This window comes from Centroberyx gerrardi, chromosome 3, assembly GCF_048128805.1.
Source record: "Centroberyx gerrardi isolate f3 chromosome 3, fCenGer3.hap1.cur.20231027, whole genome shotgun sequence".
Taxonomy (NCBI): Eukaryota; Metazoa; Chordata; class Actinopteri; order Beryciformes; family Berycidae; genus Centroberyx; species Centroberyx gerrardi.
The window spans coordinates 8153485-8170597 of NC_135999.1; the positions used below are offsets into that span (position 1 = coordinate 8153485).

The 17113-nt window shown below is 45.1% G+C and overlaps 1 protein-coding gene across 1 annotated transcript in view; it reads left to right on the top strand.

The window, feature by feature from the left end:
* Nucleotides 1-17113, top strand: part of adgrl3.1 (adhesion G protein-coupled receptor L3.1) — an 83880-nt gene that overhangs the window by 52398 nt on the left and 14369 nt on the right. Inside the window, exons 10-15 of the mRNA XM_071901834.2 lie at nt 2129-2312; nt 7201-7323; nt 7510-7715; nt 8479-8655; nt 9762-9971; nt 14132-14352. Coding sequence (XP_071757935.2) covers nt 2129-2312; nt 7201-7323; nt 7510-7715; nt 8479-8655; nt 9762-9971; nt 14132-14352 — 1121 coding nt within the window. The remainder of the gene's footprint in view (nt 1-2128; nt 2313-7200; nt 7324-7509; nt 7716-8478; nt 8656-9761; nt 9972-14131; nt 14353-17113) is intronic.

Genomic DNA, 17113 nt, shown 5'->3' on the forward strand with positions numbered 1-17113 from the left:
CACACACACACACACACACAGTAATGCACAGCTATACGCACGTTACATACAAAGCTGGTTACATGCATCCCGTTCCTTATATTACACATAAGCTATGCAAATGCACATACCTATACATAAAAATACTGCACACGCTCACATATTGCATTCATAGTTGTTGCGTCCTGTCACATATATGCGCATGCTGTACATACAGACTCATAGGTATACACAGTATGCTTGCTCAGATGTGCACATACAGCGAATTCCATATTATATGACCATGGAGAATGCTTTGGAATCCCTTTATTTCCACAATAAAAGGAGTTAAGGGAGCATTGCAGCCCACTGACACAGTGGGGAGAGAGAGAGAGAGAGAGAGAGGGAGAGGGTGTGTGTGTGTGCATCATATCCAATCCCTCTTATTCCATGTGTGTGCTGAAGCAGTGGATTAATTAGTTTTTGTTTACATGCAGCCCTCCCAAACTCATCCGATATGCATCCCAGCTAATTAGCTGCTAGCGCTAAAAGAGCACATAATATTATCATATTAGCTTATTGGTTCAGCACCCGTTCCTTGTATGATATACCCAAATGTGTTACATGCAGATATCACACGCTCAAAATAAACAGGTATGATTCACTCTAATTCGAGAGAGGGGAGCGCGCCGACCGGAAGTTTCGTTTTGTAGCTCCGGCAGCGCTCCCCCCCCCCCCCCCTTCTCCCTCGCTCATCCGAGTCGACGTCTGCAGTCGCCTCCTCCCTCCCTCCCTCCCTCCGTCCCTCTCTCTCTGTCTCTCTACATCCCTCCCTCCCTCCCCCATCACTCTTAACGTGTCTCCCTCCCGTCGCTGTCGCTTTCTCCTCTCCTCCCTCCCGGTCTCGCACTTCTTCCCTAACCTCGAGTGAAAGGAGGAGGGGTGGAAGTCAAATGGTTGATGCGGGAATGTCAATAAGCTGATGTCTCTCTCTCTCTCTCTCTCTCTCTCTCTGCTCTTGCAATTCCCCACTTGAGACCCCCTTTGCGTGTACGATGGCATCCGTGCTCCTTCTTCCACTTTCCCTCCCACCCCCTTCGAGAGAGAGACATTGAGAGAGAGAGAGAGAGAGAGAGATGAAGTGAGAGATGGGAGTGAGTTTGTGAAAGGGTGTTTTACAGTGAGAGACACAGAGAGAGAGAAAAAGGGGGGAAAAAAGAGACGAAGGGGAGTGTGAGATGTGTATATTTGATAGCACCTGTATTCGCTGTTCCGCCTCCCTTGTTCCCAGCGGACGGCTGTCACCATGGACTCACTGGACTGTTTTATCGCCCTTCCTTCTCTCCCTCTCCCCACGCTCTCTTTTCTCTCTCTTTCCCTATCTCTGTCTGACTCTTTCAAGACGTGTGTGCATGCGTGCGTGTGTGTGTGTGTGTGTGTGGTGTTCATGTTTGAAAGTGACGAGGTGAATTCATAACAAAAGAGGAGAAAGGAATGTGGACTGGAGACAAAATAACATTTCATCTATGCGAGCCAACGATTCCCTGTTTAGTTTGGTCATATTTTTGGACTCAAAACTGTTATGCATGGCTGGCTGATGACCCAGAAGACATTATCTGATAAAAGTCTTATTTCTTCCCAGACCCTCGAGCACAAGTTTTCCAACTAAAAGATAAGACTGTTGCTTTACAAAAAAAAAAAAAAAAAAAAAAAAAAAAAAGACTTAAGCAGGTTTGGGGGTGTAGACAACTGGTGATTGCAATCAGCTAATTAGCTTAGCTTGATTTTGAGAACATCTGTGATGGATTTTCCCTCACCATACAGCCTTTTATAAGGGAAGAGCTGAAAAGAAACATCAACAGTGTGGACTACTACGTTAAAAATTGCCTTTTTTTTTTTTTGTATATCTGCATTTTACATCTGCATGCCACATTTGCATCGCTAATGTTTTCTTGTTGTCACGATTTATCAACATGATAAATGGAAAGCCACTGCACTCTGACTGTTGCATCCCATTGACTGCTGTCTTCGCCGGTTATGGATTAGCAGCGTTATCTGCAGTATGAAAGCATTTGCATTAATTTTCGCATTAGCGCCATCGACTGAAAGCGATAAAAACGTTAGCGCTAGCTTCCTCGGCGTGACCTCCGTGTCTCTGCTGCTGCCCCAGGCGATGGTGGAGACGGTGAACAACCTGCTGCAGCCGCGGGCCCAGGCGGCCTGGAGGGAGCTGTCCACCGGCGCGCAGCTCCACTCGGCCACGCTGCTGCTGGACACCGTGGAGGCCGGGGCTTTCATGTTGGCCGACAACCTGCTGAAGACCGACACTGTGCAGGAGACCACCGACAACATCCGTGAGTACAGTTCTCAGTTCCTTTTTAACTCCTTAAAGCGATACTCCGCTTAGTTTTAACATGGGGGTTGTTTGGCACTTGACCGCCATGAAAAGCAGAATATAAACTACTCACCAAGATCGGATGCAGCTGGACGAGTTTGTAGCGTTCGCATTTTTACTTCCCATTCATTTGAATGAGGCCATGAAAATAGACTGAAAACTGACATTTAACACGTTCGTGAACAGGTTCAACAACAGATCCTGCTTTTAAGACAACAAATCATCCTGGGGCCGTCGTCATTTTGCATTTCTATTCTTGGTTTACACTAAAATTAGTATTTAAAAATAAAATTAGATCCGGTCTCCCAAACAGGAACCATCTCTCCTAAATGGTATCCCTCCGCTATGTTCTCTTCTATCAATAAAAATGCTATTCGGCGAAATTATGTTCTAAAACGTTAGAAAATAGCGGGATCTGTTGTTGAATCTGTTCACGAACGTGTTAAATGTCAGTTTTTGTGGCCTCATTCAAATGAATGGGAAGTAAAAATCTGAACGCTACCATCTCATCCCAGCTGCATCCAATCTTGGTAATTAGTTTATATTTTGGTTTTCATGGTGCAGAATAACCCCCATGTGAAAACTAAGTGGAATATTGCTTTAAGCAGAGCTGGACCCTGCAGTGTTGTACTGGGCAGCTCCCAAGTGTGAGTTTGTGGACCTGTGTTTGTGTGAAGCAGGGCATGGCTGGGGAAAACACATCTGTGCTCAGTTGACTTTTCCTGCGTAAATGGCATAAAAGGCCAATAATAATAGGCCAACAGAGTAAAGTAGAGGACACAGTTACAGCAATTTGGTCCTTAGATTTCTCAGGTTTTCTTTTTTTTTTTTTTTTTCAGATTTTATAACATAAACCAGCTCTGACAGCAAGCCTGCTATAAGATCTAAGAATATGATGTAATATCACAGTAAGAGTCAATATTATCAAAATGTTGCGCTCTTGACGCAAGGCTTACCAAGGAGGGGGCCAGGTGCGAGAGGCCAGCATAACAGTCCAATGTAATCAGAAAAAGCCCGCACACCACAACAACTATTGAGGCTCATTGGATGCAAAAATAGATGATTTATTTACATGGTGAAAAAAACGTTTTCGGTCCTCAGACCATCATCAGCACTACTTCCATGTTTTTTGTAATAGGCAACCAGCCTATTAGCGGTAGCCAATAGGAATGAGGCTGATGGGTGGAATCAATTAGTCAATCAGCCCATTAGCCATATTGTGGCCAAGAGGCCTACAAGGAAATACACACAACTCATACAGACATATATATACACAGATAATCATAGATTAAGAATAGATCAAACATTGTTATACTATCTACTAAGAAGAAATAGGTTGGCTTATAGAAGAATGTCAGATACAATTCACATACAGGACATACTCCATAAATACATGTTACACATAACAATATCACAGTAAGAGGCAGTATTGACAGCAGGCGCTGTGTGTGTGTTTCTGAACCAGCCGCATCACATGTATGTTTTATATCGGAGAGAGAAATAAGGCGTGCTACCTAAGTTCAGAGTGCTCTGAGAAATAACAGCGGCCTGCATGTGGGCAGCAGCACACAGTGCAAATGAATGGACGCGAATGGACATGGATGGAAGTGGGGCAGAATAATGCTATCATTTCATTGCTTGAGGGCAGGGGTGGGGGGGTTAGAGAGAGAGAGAGAGAGAGAGAGAGATGCATGTGCAGGATTCGTTTGTGCACATGAAGCTGAGCTGCAACATATCTAAGCGTGAGCAACAAGGTGTATCAGACAGCAGCAGGACCATATGTACTGTATGTTCGCGATAACATGCTGTCTGTCTGAATTAGTTGATATTCTACAAGGGGGTTGAACTGAACTGCAACCACCGGGCCTAATTACACCGACTCCTGTTCAGCAAGAGGAAAGAATACCCCAAATGTATATAGGAGTTTTGACCGACATATCAAAACGTTGGTACAGTTCTGATATATGATATAAATTTTATACAATCTCACTGAATCCTACAATGGGAAGTAGCATGCGAACAGCAAATAGTCCTGACAGCCCTGACTGCAGTGCCGGGTGCCATAGAGATCTAGATGACGGCGAGTGGAGCGGGCCTGTAAAGCTGTCAGGGAGAGGTCATGATAGAGTGGGACAGGGTTGCAGTGTGAGAGGCTTTAAAGGGGAGGATCCACCGAGACCCACGCTCATCTAACAAGATGCAGGAAAACCTGGCCTTGAGGCCTCTAATACAGGGATGAATTGTTTGCCAGAGACACTCATTTTTAATTTTTTTTTTCTTCCTTTTTTTTTTTTTTTCCTCCCTCCACTCGTAGGCGGAATTGACAAAGCAGAACAAAGCTAGTTATTATGACGTTGTGCACATCACTTTCCTCCTCTCTCTCTTCTCTCTCTCCTTCCATCCTCTCCTCTCGTCGTTCTGATCCTCTCATCATCGGGGCACGTAGCAAAAAAACACATCTTTGCTTTTCTTTTAATTTTCTCTCTCTCTCTCTCTAGATGATGATATGTCTGTGAGCCATTGTTTCATGTTAGCCCAGAGCTGCGAGTCTCACTCGTTTATTTCTTCGTTTGATTACCCCCCCCCACCCCCCCACCCCCCTCCCCCTCCCCCTCCCCCTCCCCCTCTCCTCCCTTTTTGATTTGATATTTCAAACTTTCCTGCACATCAACCCCTATCACCAGGGCTCACTGGGCTGGTATGTTATTCAGTCAGAGATGAAAAGTAGTAGAGGAGAGGGGTGGAGAAGAGAGGAGAGGGGAGGAAAGGAGAAGACAGGAGCGGAAGAGGCGTGTGTGTGTATGTGTGTGTGTGTGTGTGTGTGTGTGGGGGGGGGGGGTTAAACAAATCATAAATTGAGGTTTTTCTGCTCACTTCCATGTCGATGAGCAATGAAATCACAGCAATTCAACAGTCACATGACACAGTGATAGCGTGATAGCATTGCTCCCTCTCATCATAGACAGACAGACAGATAGACAGACAGATAGATAGATGCGTAGACAGGTGGATAGGTAGGTAGGACTCAACAAAATGGCTTTTGTCTTCATACTCAGCTTGAGCTCATAACTCACACTGCAGCACAGCCATCGACAACAGTTCATTCCGCACAACTGCCATCCTACACAGTGTTACCTTACATAACTTTAGACTTGTATCTCCTCCAATTTTTCTTTTTCTTTTTCTTTTTTTTCTCCTGTACGTACCACATAAATACGGTTACATAAACAGGCATGGAGATGTAGGCTACCGCATCTCTGTAGAACTTAAAACAGGAAACGTCTTTTTGTGGAAAATTTTGTCTCCACATTCCTCTTCTTTTTGTGCTGTTAATCTTCCCTCCCAGCTAATCCAGTGGGCAGATCCACCGTGATTATCTCTCCCCTTTATTCATAACCGGCCCGATACCGCCTCTCATCTCTCTCTCCTCACTTCTCTCTCTCTCCCGCCATTCCCTCGCTCTCCTCCCTGCACTTTAAGCCCCTTTTTTTTTGAAGTCTTTCAGGGGAGCGAGGGAAGGGAATAAATGATTTGAAGCATGCGTTTTTTTTTTAGTTTTTTTTTTAAAGAAGCCATCGGAACTAGATTGTGTTAGATTGTGTGTGACGACGCAGCGCAATATTAGGCAGATGAATAAATAGTGTTATTAATAGCACCTAAACAGCGATTTGAAGGGATAACACAGCGGTAACAGCATGCGTGTGTGATAACGATAATGAACAAGTGTGTTTCTTAGGAGGAGGATTGTCATGACAAGGATGCTTTAATTAGATTAGACTCAGCGTGTTTTGATACCCTGCCGCTGTGTGTGGGTGTGGGTGCATGGGTGGGTGGGTGTGTTAAGTGTGTATGTGTGTGTGCATAGTTTGAATGTTTAGTTTGGCTCTGATGCAAGTGAGGGACACTTATCCAATGTTTCTCTTTCCCTCTGCCAGTATTTGCATATCAGTGCCTGTGTTTATGTCTGCCTGCCTCTCTCTGCCTCGATTTCCTCTCACATACCATAGTATCTGTCGCCTTTAAGTGGCCTATCTATTGTACAAGAGGGAGAACATACTCTTCTTTCTGCCTATCTTCCCTCATTATTTCCTCTCCTCCTCCAGTCCTCGCCTCTCTCCCCGTATCTGCCCGTTTCACATCTCCCCTCCGCTCCTTTCCTCGGCAAGTCTCTCTACTACTCTCTCTTTCTCTCTTTCTTTTTTCTCTTCGACACTTCTCTCCTGCCTCCTCACCTTCCTTTTCTCCCCCCCCCCTTCTCCCACTCCACCTCCTCTCCTCTCCTCTCATTTCCATCTGAGCATGTCCTTGTGTTGTTTATTTGATCAGGGAGTTGTTTTCACCATGAAAGTAGTGTCTAAATCACCAAATCACTCAGAAGCGCAAGATAGCGATACACCAAAGGTATAATTAGTCCTTAATTAGGAACTTTATCTAATACATTACACGCCCGTAATCGTGAATGCGCTAACGAACCTGGATGGTGAAATTAGATTCCCACAATACAAGAGAGAGGCCGGCTTATCTACCTCGCTGCGTTGGACCAGTTGCCTGGAGACGTGGTTGCCTTTTTTTAGTATAAAAATCCAAGTTACCTCAATTTGATGCGTGTCAGCTTTTTTTTTGCTTTTTTTCATTTTCTTTGTTCAGAAGATGCCAGAAACTGCTTCAGGATTTATGCCTGTGTCCTGCTGAGCAGCACTTAGTGAGAAAACATGGTTATTACAACAGGCTGCAAAACAAACTTGATGGAATGTGTTACGCTATGACTTCACGTTAGGGTGTGTGCGTGTGTGTGTGTGTGTGTGTGTATGTGTGTGTGTGTGTGTGTGCGTGTGTGTGTGTTGCAGAGCTGGAAGTGGCCAGGCTGAGCACGGATGGGAACCTGGCAGACCTGACGTTCCCTCAGTCAGAACTACATGGAAACTCCATCCAGCTGTCAGCCAGCACTCTCAAACAGCATGGCAGAAATGGTAGTAGAGAAATCTCTCTCTCTCTCTCTCTCTCTCTCTCTCTCTCTCTCTCTCTCTCTCTCTTGTCTTGTTTGTTTCCACTTGAGATTTCTTTCCCTCTCTCCCACCAACTCTTTCTGTCGTCATGGCTTGAACCAACAATTATGAAGTAGCACCTCCTCTCTGTTCCTGTGTGTTCTCTGACAGGTGAGATCAGGATGGCCTTTGTCCTGTACCGGAACCTGGGTTCCTACCTGTCCACGGAGAATGCCAGCGTTAGGCTGAGCAGCGAGGCGGTCTACCCTAATTACTCCGTTATAGTCAACTCCCCAGTCATCACGGCGTCCATTAACAAGGAGAGCAATAAGGTGTACCTGTCTGAGCCTGTGGTCTTCACTGTCAAACACCTACAGGTAAGTAAAGTGCAGGGTGAAACTAGCTGATTACCTGAAGTTATTATTAGTCTTTTTTTTTTTTCAGAAGTTTTAGTGGTAAAAGCCATTTTAGTTGTGAGATTACAGCTCATCTTGAAATAATATTAATAATGGTTGTAAATGATGACGCTAATCACAATCTGAAAATTGGTATAATTGGTCCATTTTGCAATGGATTGTGGTGGCAAAGTGATTCAAACTTCAATAAAAGTAGTTGTATTTGTCACTTAGTGTTAGTCATCCAGCAGACTGTGTTACTCATGAGAATTTTAAGCAAATGATCCGTCACTTTATATTTTAAGAGCAAACTTCCCCACCCTCCACACACAGCCTCATCAGTTTACACAACACACAGCTCCTGCACTCCAGAATCTCACACAAGAAGCATGCACACACAGCACTGTCACCTCCTGTCATGGCTCCTTGTTTATTTGTTTCTGCACTCTCACATTCTGTCCCTTCTGTTTGTTGTTTTGTTGTTTGTGTGTGTTTGACTTCCTCTCTGTGTGTCTTCCTCCTCATCCCTTCCTCCGCCGATCCCTCCCGCCCTTTTTTCCGCACTTTTCTTCCGGCCCTCCCACCACTCCCTGCTTCTACCTCCCACCTCCCCATGACTAAGTATCTGTTCTCTGTCCTCCTGCTTCCTTTTTTCCCCCCTCTCTCTCCGTCTCTTCCTCTTTCTCTGTCTCGGTTTCTCTCTCTGTCTGTCTCTCCCTTCCTCCTCCTCCTCCTTTGCCCTCAGCATTCGGAGGAGAACTTCAATCCCAACTGTTCGTTCTGGAGCTACTCCAAGCGCACCATGACGGGAATCTGGTCCACGCAGGACTGTCGTCTGCTGGCTACCAACCGCACACACACCAGCTGCTCCTGCACGCACCTCACCAGCTTCGCCGTGCTCATGGCCCACGTGGAGGTCAAGGTAGGTGTTCGCTCAGCCGTTCCTGCCGGGAGGGACGGGCAGGATCAAAGGGGCAGGTGTTCATCATTTGATTAGTAATGGCTGGCGAGGCTGGTGAAGACGTGCTGAAAAAAGGGAAGGAGGAAGGGAAGGAGACCGCAACATCTGGAGAAAGGATTATAGCTGAAATGCATGGTGTAAAGACTCTCCAGGATTGATTAATCATGCTTGGCAGGGATAAATTCATCATGCCTGATGGCAACATTTGGCTGACAAAAGATTCTACATTTTAAACATTAATATTCAGTCTACCAAATTCAGACTACCAAATTCCTAAAATAAATAAAACTATTTTACATGCTGTTCTCCAAGCAAATTCACTTTACCATTGCAGTGTACTGTGACAAACACCAGCAGCCAAATACTGGTACATTTTGAGTTTGTCTACTATAAAAGCCACTGTGACAGGTAACTAGTCATTCCTCAGAGGTCCTATTCTATTGTAAAAACCATGTTTGGCTGGTAAAAGAGTGAAAGTGGCTGTTTTTTTTTGGTATCCAAGAGCCACTGTGGGTGATGGATGAAAAAGTTAGTGCCCTGCCATGTGTATGGGATAAGTACTTTTTGTGTCTCTCTTTTGTAACATGAACACCGAGTTCCTTTTCACAAATCAGCTCTAGTAACTCTCAATAGTCTGCGACACCGTGTCTCTCCCTGCGGGCCAGAGGATGTGTGTTACTTCTAAAGGGGTCATGGTCAGAGCTGGCTTGGCAGCCCTGTGTGAACACAGTGTGAGGGTTTGAGCAGTAGATCCATCACAGCAGTGCTGTGTTGAACGCGACTCTGCCTGCCAGGCTGCAGGACACTGATGGATAGAGCCAGCACACCTGTGCAACACAGCGTAACACTGTGGCCCTGAACGCTCAGCGACACACAGTCAGACTCACATCAGTCAGGGGAGGGGGCACGAGGGTGTATGTATGTATGTGTGTGTGTGTGTGTGTGTGCTCCTATAGTATATTAATGCACACAGTGGCGAAAAAATAGCCAAGCACTGCAGTTGTAAATGGATATTAAAGGAATAATGCGCTCAAGCTTCTCCCTGTCTTTTTCTCATCCTTAATCAGAAAGCAGACAGCATGCATGACCTGCTGCTGGACGTGATCACATGGGTGGGGATCCTGTTGTCGCTGGTGTGCCTGCTCATCTGCATCTTCACCTTCTGCTTCTTCCGCGGGCTGCAGAGCGACCGCAACACCATCCATAAGAACCTCTGCATCAGCCTCTTCATCGCTGAGTCACTGTTCCTGGTCGGGATCAACAGGGCCGACCAGCCGGTAAGAAGGGCGGAGTTTTCCTCTTAGTGTGTGTGTGTGTGTGTGTTTGGGCGTGTGGGTGTGTGCATACGTGTGTGCCGACGTCTGCATGTGTCTGTGTATTTGGGTGTCTGATTGTTTGTGTGAGTGTTTGTTTGCATGTTCTCAGACTGTTTGTCTCTCTCTGTCTGTGCCACTGACTGTTTGTGTGTAGTGTTTCCCACTGTTTGGCAGGTTACTTCAGTGGGGGTGGAGTGGGTGTTGATGTGTGTAAAATGTTTTTTTAAATGTTTTTTTCTTTTTACTCAATCTTCTCAAACAATGATGAACTTGATGTTATCGTTTCAGTCCTGTGTGTATGTAGGCTCTAACTTGGCTGCATTTTTATTGACATTTCACTTCGCCAGCTAAGTCTCTTATTCCTTTAACTAATGCTAATGAGGCTAGCATTGGCCGACTATCACACTCCCATTTGATTATTGCTAGTTTTGTGAAGCAAATATAGAGATAATTACGAATGGGTTGCTTCCTCAGCATACAACATTAAGCCCATCATTATTATAATGCATTTATTTATTTATTTATTTATTTAGTTTTGTGATGTTTCTGTCAGATATGTTGTGGTTCTGTATACAGAAATAATTTAAAAAAAAGAATAGATTGAACAATAAGGAACATTTCACACGCAGGCTACATGTCAAACTTTGCTTTTCTGTTCAGTTTGTGCTGGCACAGACTCAGCACAATGAATAGGCACAATGAATAGGTGCAATTGAACTATCAGTGCTTTACAGCATTGCAACTACATTGATGAGAAACGCCAGATTTGGAAACCAGCTTACTGCATCACAGCACCCAGAATAAACCTAAAACAGAAATTTCCTTGGGTGGCTGTTGAAGCAAAGTGACATCAGGAGGGTTAACATACACAAACACGCTTAACCATGCCTGTGTATTCCATAACAACCTGGATTGTGCACCAATTTTTTAGAGACAGTGTGGGGACGAAACCGGGAGAAACAGAGGAGCTGCAGCTTGCTGAATTTGTTTAAATGCTTAGTTTTCATTATACCTTGCGCTACACTACACTAATCACATTATGTCAGTGTGCGACTAATTAAAAAAAGGTGAGCAGCCAACCAAGGCAGGAAAGGAGACACAAACATTGTTTGCTAGCACATAAAGCTAGCTAACTTAGCTGGACTAGCTTAGCAATAGTCGGCGAGGAGACCAAGAAACGATAAATAAGAAGAGAAAAAGGAGCCAAATACGCTTGTCCCCTGCTCAGTGCTAAAATATGACGCACAAAACATAGCAAAGTGCATACATTTACACAGACAGACATGGCCTGTAGAACATATATTACTATGTTACCTACAAAACAGCTTGTTATTGCCATGTGTAGATCATATTTGTCAAGTTAGCATAGTTTAACCAGTTGACGGGGCTTACTTGTTAGTCATTTGCCTATTCAGTCCAGCTGGTGTCTTTTGCCTGTTTATCCAGTTGGTTATACAGAGGAATGTTTCTAAACCACGACTGTCCATGTGTGTACCAAAACCTATGTTGAGTAACACACACAACTCCCTATTCTTCAGTGTCAGCCATGGATTCAAGCAAAAACTGTTCACGGTCCATATCATTGCAGCATGTAGCTACTCTCTGTGGGCATGGCTGTGCAATATCCGCACGCCCAGCACCAGTCACTGTTAGCCCGAGCCTCTCCAGCCCCTCTGTCCGTCCCAGTGACGCCTTGGCCTGGGGTAGCAGCTTGACTCACAGCAGCAGCTCGCTCTTGCCTCCTTTGCAAAATCTCCTCAGCGGTGTATTGTGCAGGCACGGCTCAAGTGTGAACTCCGATAACATTCAGTGTAGTTGAAAATGGTTTTGTCCATTACATTTTCAACAGTGGCATTCCTCTCTACAGCCATAGTTACCCCAGCCATAGTTACCCTCCCATAGCAAAACAGCCCCGCTCCTGAGAAATAGGAGGTGTGGAGCCAACAGAGAGCCGTCCCCTAACAGTTTCGTAGTCAAAATCACCACCAAGTCCTGAAATCCAGACTTAGGAAAACAAAAACATCCAAGCAGAGTTGGTATTTCCAACCGGAAGCATTGTTCGTCTATGAACGTACTAAATTAGCATGAACCAGAATTTAAATCTCATTTAGGTGCAAGAACTGCACACAAAAATCGTATGAGTCAGAATGGGAATACCCACCCATTCTTAAAACACTGTCATTTTGTCGATGTTGCCTCAGTGATAGGTACCCTGTGTCTTCCTTTTCTCAGAGCTGTTTGAGTCATTAAGGAGTGTGTGTGTGTGGGGGTGGACATCCTCTGGGCTGTATCCCTTATCTCCTCCACAGTGTTGAAGAAGCCTTGGAACAGCCTCAGGACTTATGTTTGTGTCCCACTGAGCGTTCAAAGACAAAACATTCTTATTGCAAATGAGCACACAAAACAAATTCACCAGAATGTGTTTTGACGTCGAGGTATGTGTGTTTCTGTGTGTGCGTCTATGTGTGTGTGTGGTCATGTGTTTGTGTGTCCCATACTCTTGTTAATTACTGGTGACTATTTGTGACCTCCATTAACATCTTCAGCGTCACTTAGCTCGGAGCCGGTAAGCCAGTAATTCCAGCAGGAGAACGAAATGACTTTGCATAAGCAGCCACTTTTTTACCTGGGCGTGCGAGTGTGTGTGCGTGTGTATATGTGTGCACGCGTGCATCTGTGTGTAAGCTACACTGTGCGATCATTAGAAATGGAAATGAGTGACTCCCTCGTCCCCTAAACTCATTGTCTCTCAGACATTAGGTAATTGTCTCTCACTGCAAACCCTTCCATTATAAAAGTCTGTCTGTTAGCTCTCCCATTCAATGATTTAGGAGTGACTCTTTAGATTAGAACATTGCCTTGGACGTGACGGGCCAAATCTCACCGCTCATTCTTCCCTCAGCCTCTTTTCTTAAGCACCCGCTCTTTTCTTCCCATCTTATTGCCTAAATTGCTAATGCGGTTTTAGGTTTGATACCCCTCTTTCATTTTCCGACCAGCTCATCCTTTGCTGTTCTGTTTTTCTCTCCTTTTTTTTTCCGCATATAGGAGACTCTCACTGGGTTTTTCTAAGTTTTTTATCATCAGTGGTTGCCTCCTAACTCTTTTACATTCCTTTCATTGTGAAGCTCTCATCCTTCAATATTCACTGGCTACTACCAGTGTGATTTTAAATCCAGCGCCCCACTTTCAATGTTAATATATTACCGCCGTTTGGTGGAGGTGGGCACCAATGTTTTAGTTTTTCATTTTTATCTGCTACAATTTGATAAATATCGCTTCACAAGAAACTAAATTAACAACAGGTGTATTTTTTTTGATAATGCTGTTTACTTGATTGTAAGCTTCAATACAAAACTGCACTTGTTTTCAGCTGTTCAAGTAGATTAATTTTAAACTCTGTGTTACCGCTCCTGGCTTATTCTCCAGCTCTGAAAACTTGTCAAACGTTATCTGCGCCCGTGCCTCTCTCCTAACAAGCTGCTGAGTCATTTTTGCAGCCATTCTACTTCTTTTTGTTCATTCTTGACATTGACAAAAACCATATTGTATTTTCAGCAATGTTGCTAAGTAGTCCACTTCACCCTCTTCTCTCAGCCCCATCCCAAAGTGCTTTGCTACTTCTCTTTGAATTGTAGACATGATCAATCAGCAGAGGCTACAGCACCAACTTGTCACTTTTGTTTTCTCACAATATCTCCGTACATGTGTAGATGTGGGATAAAGTGTGAAGGAGGCTCAATTGATATTGCTGTCTTGAAGTGATTGTGATGTTTTATCATATCGGTCCCTATGATTACTGTTTGAGTGGGCCGTGTTTGTGGTTTCCCTCTATTTCTATTCGCTTTATCCTCTCCTCACCCTTTGCCATTTCTCTCCTGTCTATTTCAGTATTGGCAGCCCCATTTTTTTTTTAATCCCTCACATTTCCTTCCTTATGTAAATATGATAAACGATTAATTTTCTAACTCTGACTCATATGCTTATCTCCTCCAGTGCTTGTAGCCTTTTTCCCATTTTCTAACCCATCACGCCGCTTGTGTCCACCAGATTAAATATTTCCTGAGCATTGTTTGTGGTGTTATTCTATTTTTAACGCCTCTCCTCCTTTCCCTCACCAGATTGCCTGCGCGGTGTTCGCGGCCTTGCTCCATTTCTTCTTCTTGGCAGCCTTCACCTGGATGTTCCTGGAAGGGGTGCAGCTCTACATCATGCTGGTAGAGGTGTTTGAGAGCGAACACTCCAGGACTAAGTACTTCTACCTGGCAGGGTACGGAGTGCCTGCTGTCATAGTGGCCGTGTCCGCCGCAGTGGACTACAGGAGCTACGGCACCGACCGAGTGTAAGGATGGAGGCATGGGGGAGGAAGGAGGGATGGATTGCGGAGGGAGGGAGGGATGGATGGATGGATGGATGGAGTGCCTGCTGTCATTTTGGCTGCGCCCGCCACCGTGGACTCTAGAAGCTGTGGCGCTACTGAAGAGTCAATACAGAGGGGTTGAGAGGGGAAGAGAGGCGGAGAAGGATGGAGAGAGGGGGGGGGGGGTACGCAGGGAGGCAGGGGACAATGCAGTGCAGAGCGCCTGCATGAGTGCAGCAGCGACAGTGTGTGAATACGGAAGGATTTTAAGGAAGGAGGGGTGCACGGTTGGAGCAGGCTGAGGGAGGAAAGGAGGGGTGTGAGAGTGGAGAGATGTAGAGGGGATTGATGGAGTGGTGTGTGTGTGTGTCTGTGTGTGGCATGTGTGTGTGGAAAAGTTGGCTTCCCTGGAGGGCGTGCCAAATAGGGAGTGGGATGAAGATGATGCTTTAAGAGCACATGGTAACACATTCACGCATGCCTGACCTGTCCACCCCAGTCACTGGGTGAATAAAAAAAAACAAAAAAAACGAGAGCCAGCATCTCATTCATATGAAGTCTATGCATTAATAGGCTCCCTACAAAGATAGAGCACATAGGAGTGGAGAGCATAGTAACACTTTACGCATGTGTGACCTGTCCACTCCATTCATGCCACGAATCTGAACAGAAGAGGCCGACATTTTATTCATACAATGCATATGCGCACTATATGCATAATGTGCATAATATCAGTGCAGCAACAGTAGACACGTTCATGATCTGTCCTCTACCGCATTCTGTGTTTGAAATGAGGACACCGACCGAGGAAGTGGACATTTAAAAGCCTTACATTAGACAAATCTCTTCCCTCCTTTTGCTCATAAATGCGTGGCTCCATATAGAAAGTGAAAAACGGCGGCACACTATAGGGTTGTTAAATCATTCACATGTGTGCACGGTCTCGCTGCTCCCGGGGCTTTTGTGGCCCAGCTTGCCACTACGGCTACACATCACCTCGTAGGGGTTCGGAGACTGGGAATGGGTTGAATTTAGCAGCGTTTAACCGTCAAGCCACACCAATCCGGATGCCACTTAGATCAATATTTCATGCTGGGATGATCATTAAAACATGAGAGTCTGAATGCCAAGCACTGGATGAATAATCAGACAGCATGCCATTAGCTAGCAGCAGACTAGCAGACTTACCCTTGCCGCGAGACAATAGCTGCGGCTTTACTGGTAGAAATGCAAAGTGCTATATTTTTTATTTTTTGCGACAATACTGTAGAGCCTCATCACACAAATCTGTTGCTGAAAGGAGGAAGGCTGGAAAAGATTCATTTCACAAAAAGCATGTTCCTGTGGTTTAAAATAATAGTTTACCCAAATAACTAATGTTCCTGCTTTTGATGATCGCATGTCTCATAAGCTTGAAAAGAAAATGACAGAACCGCAGTGGCACTTTTGTACAAATAGTACTATTTGAGTAATGAGTACCTCTCATTAGAAGCAGAAAATAAGTTCGGTGACTCATTTATCACACCAGCCTTGAAAATGGCATTGCTCATCATTTTTGACATAACACATTGAGGTTCATACTTTGAAAATATCATCTGCCATCCCCGCTGTGTCACCTTGTCACATATGCACCCCCCGTTCTCCCCATACTAGCCAGTGGCATAGAGTCTCATTCGCGTCCCATAATGAAGGTGGCTATGACTTAGCAAAGGAGCCTTAATGGAGGATACAGTGACACAGGCAGGGACCCGTAATGGAGGACTCTCTAATGTGGTGGAAATTGAAAGATTAATAATTCAAAAGCAGCTGGTCATGAATCAGTCGGCCATTTTGCCCCGGCGGTTTTTCTCCGGCACCTTTTTTTTCCTGCAACCCGTTGGGTCTGACCTCAGTGGAGGGCACTCTGGGACTGTTTTTTTTTTTTTTTTTTTCTCCTTTGCTGGCTGGAATTGATGAGTGAAGATGTTTGGGGTAATATAGTTTAGCGTGCAGCACTATATCTTTTACTACCAATGCTAACCTTGCGGTGTGAAGCGAATGTGTAAATGTGTGTGCATGTGTGCATAGGTGCATGTCTTGTGTCTGTGAATGTGTACATGCTTGGGTGTGTATGTGTGTCTATGGGTGTGTGTGTGTGTGTCCTACTCCCCCCTTCTCCTTTAACCTCGCCACAGTCATTCCCAGACTCCATAAATAGCCTGGTATGAGGGCTGCATCCATAACTCAGTATTCAAATGAACACCGTCATGTCATATTTCTGCGACCGCGGGTTGCGGCCGTGTCATATATCTGTGCCCTAAGGGGGAAGTAAAGGTTTATTTATCACAGGTGCTCATCCCTCGCCGTCTCCCCCTCTGTGTGTGATGTATGTTCGAGGTGTGTGTGCAGTCTGTCTCCCTCCGTCCTGTCGCCCGTCTCGCTGTTTTCCGTCCCTGTCCTCTTTTTCGCTCCCTCCATTCCTTTTTTCCTCCTTCTATCCTGATGTGTTTGATATAGTGTATGCCCTATATGGACTGTTTTTGTTTTTTCTCCCTGCCTCTGTGCGTGTGTGTGTGTGTGTGTGTGTGTGTGTGTGTGTGTGTGTGTGTGTGTGTGTGTGTGATGCATGCCCTGTCCTCCGATGGTAAATCCTCGCTACCCTCACATCCCTCAGAGTGTCTGGGGCATGTTTTTAATCCCTATGCCTCCACTCTCCTTTCCCTCCTCCCTCTGTTTCTCATGCATGATCTCTCTCTCTCTCTCT